Below are 11,368 nucleotides of genomic sequence, written 5' to 3'. Positions count from 1 at the left end.
GAATTTTTGCATATAGGGGGCGATGTGTTAGATACAAACATCAAACATGGAGGATATTTCTTTTCCTTCCATATAGAAAAAAGATTTTGGTTTCATTGCACGTTAAAGTGCTCTTAAGTTGTATATTAATTACTTTTATTTATTTTTATGGTGTTTAAATAAAATAAGTAATTAATTTTAAGGTAAGTTTATTAATTATTCATAAATTATTCATTGCAATTGATTTTATACATTACTTACTTTAAGACATTATAAATTAATGTTATTTTGATAAACATATTTAAAGATTGTAAAGGTTGTGCTTCGATTATAAATTGTTTTTTCTGTAAGGTAGATGACCACTTCACATTTTTAGAGGTTTTTTTTTCTTTGTTATTTAGCAAATTATTATTTTTATGAGTTTGAGTGGAATGATGAAAAAATATTAACAATAAGCTTTTGAAGGCATTCAATCAACAGTAAAGATAAAATTTTATGAAAATTAATCATGACATTAAAGTTAACAGTCAAGAAAATTTTTTCATTTTTTTTTTAAAATATGTTTGTTTTGAAAAATTATTTTTAAAAAATTGCACTTCTTATTTTTTAACATTTTTACATGTCAATTTTTTTTACAAAAATAAAGTTAGCCGACATTTAAAAATTTTAAGATTTTTTTCATTAAAAAATAAAAAAAAAAGTTAGTAAAACGGTTCACCCTAAAGGCCATCCCTGCAACTTCCCGCTAATTCCATACCTGGGTGCTTAAAATTGTACTTATGACGTTTTTGAGATTTTTGAGCTCAAAATATAATTTATTTGATATTTTTAGCTCTCTGAGCTCAAAGAGTTAGTATTTCGATGCATTTGAGCTCTTCGAGCTCAAAAGTCTGATAGAAATTTCATAGAACACTACTTTTGGAATTTTCAAACCGCAATTTTTTGAATAGATTAATCGATTTTCACGCGGTTGGCGGCATTCGACGCAGTTTTATCAGCCTCATAATGAATTTTCAGGTTTTCATTGATCGAACCAAAAATTTTAGAGTAATTTCGAAAAAACACTTTTTTCGGTTTTCTTTCGTTCACGATATCTCTCGAACGAATTAACCGATTTCGACCAGCTTGGTGGCGATCGACGTGGTTTTTTTATTGTCTAGAGCTGATTAGTTTTTGGAATCGATCGGTGGAGCCGTTTAAAAGTTATCCAAAAAAAAACCACATTTGAAAAAATTTTTTTTCTTAGTTTTTTTAAGATTTCTTAAAATCTACTGATCTGAATCGGTTCAAATTATACTCAAAATCTAAGTTTGGTCAAGCCCTTTCGAATGGCACCAACCGCGATGAAATCGGTCAAGCCGTTCAAAAGTTATAAGCGGTTCACATACTTTCACACACACACACACACACACACACACACACACACACACACACACACACACACACACACACACACACACACACACACACACACACACACACACACACACACATACACACACAGTGACAACCTCGCGGGAGTAGTCAGGGAAGCTTCCTATGACCTACAAACGTCGAGATCTGATGAAAATTCGATTTTTGCAAAACGGGGTGAAAACAATAACTTCCCGATTTTTGAAAATCTTCGATTTTCTTAGCGGGAAGTTAAAAACTTCAAAAACTATAAATGCAATTTTTTAAAAATATTTTTCAGTTATAATTTAATAAATTAAGCAAAATAAAAAAAATCAAAAATGTCGGCTAACTTTATTATTATTATTATATTTTTTTTTTCTAATTTTTTTTACCATAATTTATTTGTTAAAGAAATTTTTAAAATTATTAAATATCAGTTAAATTAATTTCCATAAATTAATCTAGCAGATATTTTATAATTTAAAAAATTATGTACAAAATAAATTATGGCAAAAGAACTGAAAAAAAAATGATATAGAAATTTTAAAAAATTAATAATGCAATTTTTTAAAAATAATTTTTTAGAACAAATTTGTTTGTTAAATAAAATAAAAAAAATGGTCAAATATTTGCTAACTTTAATTTCACTGAAATTTTTAAGACTTATAAATTAAAAAAAAAAATTGATTTATATTGTATTTAAGTACAACAGGTATTCTGTATAAAATAATAATAATAATTAATTACCAGAAAATACAGATATTTAAAAAAATACATAGTAAGTAGTGTACAATACAAAATATCTGTCCTATACAGATGATTTCCATCTGTACATAGGACCGGTATAGTAATTAATATCCATGAAGACAAGATTATTATTATCAAAATTTAAACAATTGAAACTTAACTAATTAATTCAATTTACTCTCTAGTTTATTTTAACCATTTAGTTATTTTCAACTTTATAGATTTTTTAGAACCGTCTAACATTTTTAAATTGTTAGTTAACCTATTATAAAATTTCATAGTAACATAAATAATTAAATAAACATTTTTTCCAGGTACAAATATGTCTGACTCAGAGAGCAGTAATTATTCTGACAATGAAAGCGAACGTGGAGCAGCTGCTAGTGGTAGTGAACCCGAAGACAATAGATCAGCAAGATCCGGTAGAGGTAGTGGAAGATCCGCTTCAAGAAGCAGAAGCAGATCACGTTCAAAATCACGCAGCCGTTCACGTTCTCGTTCAGGCTCCGGTTCGGAGGGAGCTAGAGACGATGAGGCCGAAGAGGCGAATTCAGGTGAGGATGAAAATGTCGAGCCGGAGGAAGAACCGGAAGGAGAAGACTTGGACAGTGAAGAGTATGAAGATGAAGAAGATGACAGGCCACGAAAGAAGAAGAAGAAGGATAGATTCTGTGGATTCATTGATGACGAAGCTGAGGTGGATGATGACGTTGAAGACGACGAAGAATGGGAAGAAGGAGCTCAGGAAATAGGAATCGTTGGGAATGAGGTTGATGAGCTGGGACCAACGGCTCGGGAAATCGAAGGACGTAGACGTGGTACCAATCTTTGGGAATCTCAGCGGGAAGATGAAATTGAAGAGTATTTACGCAAAAAGTATGCTGATGAGTCTGTAGCTCACAAACATTTCGGAGATGGAGGTGAAGAGATGAGTGATGAAATTACTCAGCAGACTCTTTTACCCGGTGTCAAAGATCCTAACTTGTGGATGATTAAATGTCGTATTGGAGAAGAAAAAGCAACTGTACTTCTTTTGATGCGTAAATTTTTGACGTATCTTAACACTGAAAGTCCACTGCAAATAAAATCAGTTGTTGCGCCCGAAGGAGTCAAAGGTTACATTTATATCGAAGCTTACAAACAACCACACGTTAAAGCAGCTATTGAAAGCGTGGGTAATCTCAGACATGGTATTTGGAAGCAACAGATGGTACCAATAAAAGAAATGACTGATGTGTTGAGAGTTGTTAAAGAACAAACTGGTTTGAGAGCTAAACAATGGGTAAGATTGAAGCGTGGTATCAATAAAGACGATATTGCGCAAGTTGATTACGTTGACCTAGCTCAAAATCAAGTTTACTTGAAATTATTACCCAGAATAGACTATACTAGACCACGTGGAGCGTTAAGAACCGCTCAAGCTGAAATAGACGCTAAACGCAAAAAGAAAAGACGACCACCTGCAAAACCATTTGACCCAGAGGCTATTCGAGCTATTGGTGGAGAAGTAACTAGTGACGGAGACTTTTTAATTTTTGAGGGTAATCGTTACAGTCGCAAGGGATTTTTGTATAAAAATTATAATACAAATGCTATTATTGTCGAGGGAGTTAAACCAACATTATCAGAGTTGGAACGTTTTGAAGAAGCGCCGGAGGGTATTGATATTGAATTGAGTGGAACTCCGACTACTGGTAATGGACGAGAGGATTCATCAGTAGCCCATTCGTTCAGTAACGGAGACAATGTTGAAGTTTGTGAGGGTGAATTGATGAATCTCCAAGGTAAAATCGTCTCTATCGACGGAAATATAATAATGGTATTACCCAAACATGAAGAATTAAAAGAACCTCTTGAATTCCAAGCCAATGAGTTGAGGAAGTATTTTACAATGGGCGATCATGTAAAAGTTGTTGCAGGAAGATATGAAGGAGATACTGGTTTAATTGTTAGAGTTGAACAGAATCGAGTTGTCTTATTTTCTGACTTATCGATGCACGAGCTAGAAGTTCTTCCCCGTGATCTTCAGCTGTGCTCAGATATGGCTACTGGAGTCGACAGCTTAGGTCAATTCCAATGGGGTGATCTAGTGCACTTAGATGCCCAAACAGTGGGTGTTATTGTGCGACTAGAACGTGAAAACTTCCATGTTTTGTCTATGCACGGTAAAGTTGTAGAAGCAAGACCCCAAGGACTGACCAAGTGCCGAGAGAATCGTAATCCTGTGGCTTTAGATTCTCAACAGAATACAATTCAGAAAAAAGACATTGTTAAGGTAGTTGATGGACCACACGCTGGACGTGATGGTGAAATAAAACATTTGTATCGTAGCTTTGCATTTTTACATTCTCGTATGTACGTAGACAATGGTGGAATATTCGTTTGCAAAACACGGCATCTACAATTAGCTGGTGGTAACAAAACAATTACATCAATATCACCGAGCTCTGGTTTTATGTCACCGCGAATTGCTTCACCAATGCACCCAAGCGGTGGCGGATTTGGAAGAGGAGGTGGAGGTGGTGGACGTGGCCGTGGACGCGGTGGTGGCGCTCGTCGTGATCGAGAATTAATTGGTACAACAATTAAAATCACCGGAGGTCCGTACAAAGGAAATGTTGGAATCGTTAAAGATGCAACAGAGACTACAGCTCGTGTTGAGCTGCATTCAACATGCCAAACTATATCTGTCGATAGATCACATATTGCCAATGTTGGAGTGCCAAACAAGGACGGTGGTTTCAGCTCCTACAGCAGAACACCAGCCTACGGAGCTGGCGGTCAGACACCAATGTACGCTCGCGATGGTGCCAAGACACCAATGCACGGCTCTCAAACTCCGATGTACGAAAATGGATCTCGTACTCCTCATTTCGGTTCCATGACGCCATCGCACGATGGATCTCGCACACCTGGACAGTCCGGAGCCTGGGATCCTACGGTTACTAATACTCCGGCTCGGAACAATGACTTTGATAACTACAGTATGGAGGAAGGTGGATCTCCAGGCTATGCTCCGGGATATCCGTCTACTGGGGGTCCATTCACACCTCAGACACCCGGGACTATGTACGGATCGGAGCAAAGTTACAGTCCTTATCAACCGAGTCCTAGTCCAGCTGCTAGTGCTACTGCTAGTCCTAGCCCCGCTGGATATGTCGCAACTCCTTCACCTTCAGGTACTGGATACACTACAAGTCCTCATGGAGCTTTTGCAACTCCTTCACCGATGAGCTACAGTCCAATGACTCCTGGTAATTTATCATTATTATTTATTATTTTAGTTTTTTTAGGTAGATTTCGTAGAAATTGCATTGGTAATTTTTTTTTGAAAAGAAAAATTGTCAAATTTTCTAAAATAAAATAAAATTTTTTTTTTCAATTAAATAAAAAAAATAGAAAAAAAAATCGGCTCTGCCCGGGATGAGCGGGAATAGTTGTCAAATTGATTGAAGTTTTTTTTGAGAAAAAAAAATAAAAAAAAAAAGTGACGAACTTTGAAAAAATAACGATTTTGCTAAAAAAAACCGATTATTTTATAAAATTGATTATATTTAATTTTTTTTGTGTATTTTTTCGAAAAGTTAATTCAAAAACAAAAATTTAAAAAAAAAAAAAAAGTACCTAAAGGTCAATGTCTCAAAAAGTTATGGCTATTTTAAAATAAAAAAGCCATTTTTTTTTTTAATTCATAACTTTTTTGGGTTGGATAAAAAAATTCTCAAAAATGTCTTTCAAAGGGTAGAAAAGAATAGAAAAGTTTCAGCTCAATTTAAAAGGGTCGGGTTTAAAAGTGGTCGATTTGGCATGGAATACCCCATATATATTATACATTAGGAGAAAAACAATAAGTTCTGTAAAATCTTCATCTAATATTTTAAACAGTGATATAAATTTAAGTGATTACGATTTTATAGGTGTTGCTGGCAGTCCATACAATCCACAGACACCTGGGTCTGGGTTAGATACTGGTGTTGGATCAGCTATGCTCAGTAATTCTGAGTGGCATACAGTTGACATTGAAGTTCGAGTTAAAGACGCTCATAGTGATCCAGCTTTGGCTGGACAACAAGGAGTTATCAGAGGAATATCGGTATGTTTATCGTTATCATTACAATTACTACTTTGATCTTCTATTTAAATAATTGTTTATGTTAGAAATATGATAAAATTATAACTTTTCATAAAATTATAAATTTTGCACGCCTCATAAGCGAAGCTGATCGCCTTACAAAAATCAAACGATTTCTTGAACTAAAATTTTCTCTAATAAATAAAAAAAATGTTTAAAAAAATTATTCCGTGGACGTCGGGCTGTTAAATGTATGTATGAAAATCGGCTTAGTCACGATAACTGCCGAAAAAATTAACTGATTAAGTCCATTTATTTTTTATACGCTTCAGTATGATTTAAAACAAAGCCTTTTTGAAGATCACGGTCTAATTCAATGTAGTTTATTTATAATTAGCACTAAACTAAAAATCCACTAATCGTTTGTATATCTATATCTATATCTATGTAAATAAGGTTCGTTTGTAATACATGCTCAGTACCTTTTCTTTTCTGGGTGGACAATGGCGCAAAGATTTAAAAATATTTGTATTTTATTTCAATCAATTTTATTATGGAAAATGAGATTATGAGGCGTGCACTTTTGGATTTTCCAAACTTTTTTTTTACATAATTATTATTAACTCAATTCTTATTTATTATTTTTTTTTTACAGGGAGGAATGTGTTCTGTATTTCTACCCGCTGAAGATCGCGTTGTCAACTTAATTTGTGATCAATTGGAACCAGTTTTGCCGAGCCACGGTGACCGAGTAAAAGTAATTTTAGGAGAAGATCGTGAAAGTGTTGGAACTTTATTGTCCATCGACAACCAAGAAGGTGTTGTTAAATTCAGCGGTGATGAACTTAAAATGTTGCATCTAAGATTTTTATGTAAAATGAAGGGATAAATTTTACAAACTTTTAAGCGACCTAGCACGTTGCTTGATTATTATTTTTTTTTTTTTTCATAACTATTATTATAAAAAATATGTAATGTCATTAAGGAAAAATATATTACAAGATTATATAATTAAATGGAGATGTTTATGTAAGCGACCGGTGTATTTCTATTTTAGAAATATTGTTTTTAAAATTCGCAATTACTTACGTCATTTATTTTGATATTATTATGAGTTTATCGGGTTTGTTTTTCTTAGTAACTAATTTAAATTAATAAAAAAATTAATTGAATTTAAAGTACTTGGTGGCGCTGACGTTAGTGAGTTGTTTTTTTCTTACAGCTGTTCATAACCTTACTTATCCAAATAAACAGTTATTTATTTTCTAAACATACTTATTAACTCACGCAAAATGTCAAGAATATTTTTAAGTAATTTAAAAGTAATAAATAGTGTAATAACTAGCTGTGGTAAATCAAAAACAGCGTCGAAATTGGCATATTTGGGAGTTGGAGTCATAGCAACAGGTAATAATACTAAAGCTAGCCGACTTTTAATTAAAAAAATTTTTTTTCATCTATTGAATTAGAAATAAAAAACATTTTTTTAAAATTGCACTTAAAATTTTTCAAGTTTTTTAAAAATGAATTTTTTTTTTACTTTTTTGAAATAGTTTTAAAATAAAAAAAACAGTCTAAAAATTTTTAAATGTCATGATGCTGAAGTTGACTGACATTAAAAATGTTTTTATAATTTGATAGCAATTAAATTATTATGAAAAAAATTCCACATGTGAAAATTAAGAAAAATTATTAATGAAAAATTTTAAAAGCATTTTTATTATTGTAATTAATACATTATAAGAACTTAAAAAATTGACAGCTGTCAGCTAACTTCAGTATCATTAAATGAAAATTAAGTTAGCCGACATCTAAAAATTTTTAGAATTTTTTTTTATTGAAAAAATTAAAAAAAAATGTTCATTTGTAAAAAACTTGAAAAACTATAAGTGCAATTTTTTAAAAATATTTTTTTATTCTAATTTAAATATTAATAAAAAAAAATGAAAATTCAGTTAGCTAACATCGAAAAATTTCTGTAATTTATTTTATTGAAAAATTATTTAAAAAAAAATTGAAAGAGAAAATTTCACGTGTAGAAAATTTAAAAAACTATATGTGCAATTTTTTAAAAATTATTTTTAGTTTTAATTTAATTAATAAAAAAAAAAGTCTAAAATTATTGAACGTCTGCTAATTTAAGTGTCATAAAAAAATGAAAATTAAATTAGCCATCTGAAAATTTTTTGTAATTTATTTTATTGAAAAATTATTTAAAAAAAAATTAAAAGAGAAAATTTCACATGTAGAAAATTTAAAAAACTATATGTGCAATTTTTTAAAAATTATTTTTAGTTTTAATTTAATTAATAAAATAAAGTCAAAAATTATTGAACGTCTGCTAATTTAAGTGTCATAAAGAAATGAAAATTAAGTTAGCTGACATCTGAAACTGCAATTGCTCTGCTGTTGGAGTGCGACAGAGATAGTTGCGTTGAGCTCCGTGAGAGCAAAGCGAGAAAAAGATGGTCTCGCCTGTTAAAAAAAAAATTTCACATGTAGAAACTTCAAAAAACTATATGTGCAATTTTTAAAAAATTATTTTTAGTTCTAATTTAATTAATAAAAAAAAAGTCAAAAATCGTTGCTGCTAATTTAAGTGTCATAAAAAAAAAATAAAAAAATTAATAACGTCGGCTAATTTTAGTGTTATTTTCATCAACAGGTATTGTGACATACAGTAGTTCAAAAAATGAAGTGTATGCAGCTCAACCACAACTGGACGTATCTAAATTTATGGCAAGTCCAATAACCCCAGTGGAAGAATTAAAAAAAAATGGAAGCAGTATGAAAAGTAAAATGGAAATTCTCATCCTAAAAATACAAGCTGACTTTTGTAAATCCTTAGAGTCATTTGAAGATGAAGAACGCTTCAAAGTTGACAGGTGGTTGCGCACAGAGGGTGGTGGGGGTATTACCTGTGTGATGCAAGAAGGTAAAGTTTTTGAAAAAGCCGGAGTTAATATTTCCGTAGTATCTGGTATGTTACCACCAGGTGCTATCCAACAAATGCGAGCACGTGGTAAACGAATGGACGAAGGCAGCTTGCCATTCTTCGCAGCAGGTGTTAGTGCTGTCATTCATCCACGTAATCCCATGATACCCACGATACATTTTAATTATCGTTATTTTGAAGTTGTTAATAACGACGGTACTGTACAATGGTGGTTCGGAGGCGGAACTGATCTAACTCCGTATTATTTAAATGAAGATGATGCTCGTCACTTTCATGAGACTCTTAAAAAAGCCTGCGACCAGCACGATCCATCTTACTACGCAAGATTTAAAAAATGGTGCGATGAATATTTTTTTATTAAACACCGCGGCGAGTGTCGAGGAGTTGGTGGTATATTTTTTGATGATATAGACACGCCTAATCAAGACGCGGCATTTAAATTTGTGAGCTCTTGTGCTGAGTCTGTTATACCCTCTTATGTTCCCTTGGTTGCTAAGCACAAAGATGATGGGTATGGATATGCTGAACGTCAATGGCAACTGCTGAGAAGAGGACGTTACGTTGAATTTAATTTAATTTATGATCGTGGAACCAAATTTGGACTTTATACTCCGGGTGCCAGGTATGAAAGTATTTTGATGTCGTTGCCGTTAACTGCAAGGTGGGAGTACATGCACGAACCAGCTGTTGGATCTAAAGAAGCTCAACTTATGGAAGTACTCCGTACTCCTAAAAACTGGCTCAATATTAAAGAATAATTTCAATTAATTTAATCTTGAGAATTTAGACAATAAGTGAAGATGTTATATTGTAAAATTTGCAATGTTTCGCTGATTCATTTCAGCTTCATCAGACGAACTAAAAATTAAAAATAATTTTTAGTTAAGGCAAAATTTATGTCTTATTAAAATTATAATAGATGAATTTTATTTTTTAAATTGTTAATATTTTAGTAATTAAAAAAAATATTAAACTGTACATAGAATTAATGATACTACACTATTAAGGAAGACACACAAAGAAGGTGATGAAGAGGATTTTATTTTTTGCGACTGAAGTTTTTACAGTTTCTCGATAACAATTAACAAAATTAAAGTTTCTTTCAGAGGGGAAACATGTGAAGAAAGACGTTTTCATGCTGATTTTTTATTAATTTTTTTAAGGTATGAAAATTAATGTTATCTATTGAAACTATCAGGTTAATTTATACATATATTTATATTTTTCCATATTTTACGACAATATAACTTAAAAAGTAGCGGAGATATCAGCTGGTACACATCGTAGGTTGTCTTCCGACTTAGCAGTTGGTGTGCACTATAGAAGCCACAATTTTTATCTGAAATCAATAGCACAAAAAAATTACTTTTCTTTATACAATTACGCTGAATATGAACCTCCATCATAAGTGATATTTTTATTTAAACTATTTTTTTTTTTAATAAACAATGTATGAAAAAATGGCAAAAAATCACGACTTAATTTCACAGCCCTCTAAAAAATGAAAATTTTTACTTTTTTTTTGGATTGAGGTTCATATAGAAGATACACATATAAAAAAAGTAATTTTTCCGTGCCATTGATTTCAGATAAAAATTGTGGCTTCCATACTGCACACCAACTGCTAAGTTGGATGACAACCTACGATGTGTATCAGCTGATATCTCCGCTATTTGTTAAGTTATATTGTTATTTAATGCGAAAAAATACTCATAAATATATGTATAAAATAACATGATAGTTTCAACAAATAATATTAATTTTTTATAACTCAAAAAAATTAATGAAAATCAGCATCAAAACGGCTTTCGACACATATTTTCCCCCTTAATATAAATATTTGATATATAATACAAAAATAAATAAAAATAACAATAGTTACTCTTATGGTTAACATCCTCTTCTAGTTTTTACAAAGTCAATAGATGTAATAGAGTACTCTTCACTTATTGTCCAAATTCTCAAGATTAAATTATTTGAAATATTTTGATTATGGACGAGGACTTGAATATTAATTAAAGAATAAATTGTTAATAATATTGATTGTTAATTACTAAGACTGATAGGGATTTTATTATTCCATGTTAATATCTACTGCATTTTTTTTTATTTAAAAATGGCATTAAGGACATCAAAATACTTAAAATAAATGTTGTAAAAAATATTTTTTCATTAATAAATAAATATATAAAGATTTATTTTAATTACTCCGTACAAAA

The 11,368-nt window shown here is 31.4% G+C and overlaps 2 protein-coding genes across 2 annotated transcripts; both read left to right on the top strand.

Annotated features, from left to right (window-relative positions):
- The first annotated feature begins 23 nt into the window (after positions 1-23).
- LOC123271182 (transcription elongation factor SPT5) lies at positions 24-7,458 on the top strand. The gene is made up of 4 exons (XM_044737421.1): positions 24-182; positions 2,436-5,375; positions 6,039-6,214; positions 6,849-7,458. Exons 2-4 carry the CDS (start codon positions 2,444-2,446, stop codon positions 7,080-7,082), a joined length of 3,342 nt encoding a protein of 1,113 aa, XP_044593356.1. The 5' UTR covers positions 24-182; positions 2,436-2,443; the 3' UTR covers positions 7,083-7,458.
- LOC123271190 (oxygen-dependent coproporphyrinogen-III oxidase) lies at positions 7,382-11,275 on the top strand. The gene is made up of 3 exons (XM_044737437.1): positions 7,382-7,600; positions 8,859-9,895; positions 11,164-11,275. Exons 1-3 carry the CDS (start codon positions 7,486-7,488, stop codon positions 11,173-11,175), a joined length of 1,164 nt encoding a protein of 387 aa, XP_044593372.1. The 5' UTR covers positions 7,382-7,485; the 3' UTR covers positions 11,176-11,275.
- The last annotated feature ends 93 nt before the right edge of the window (positions 11,276-11,368 follow it).

Source organism: Cotesia glomerata, linkage group LG9 (genome assembly GCF_020080835.1).
Source record: "Cotesia glomerata isolate CgM1 linkage group LG9, MPM_Cglom_v2.3, whole genome shotgun sequence".
Classification (NCBI taxonomy): Eukaryota; Metazoa; Arthropoda; class Insecta; order Hymenoptera; family Braconidae; genus Cotesia; species Cotesia glomerata.
The sequence above is the reverse complement of the archived record's forward strand: the minus strand, read 5'-3'. Positions and strand labels throughout refer to the sequence as shown.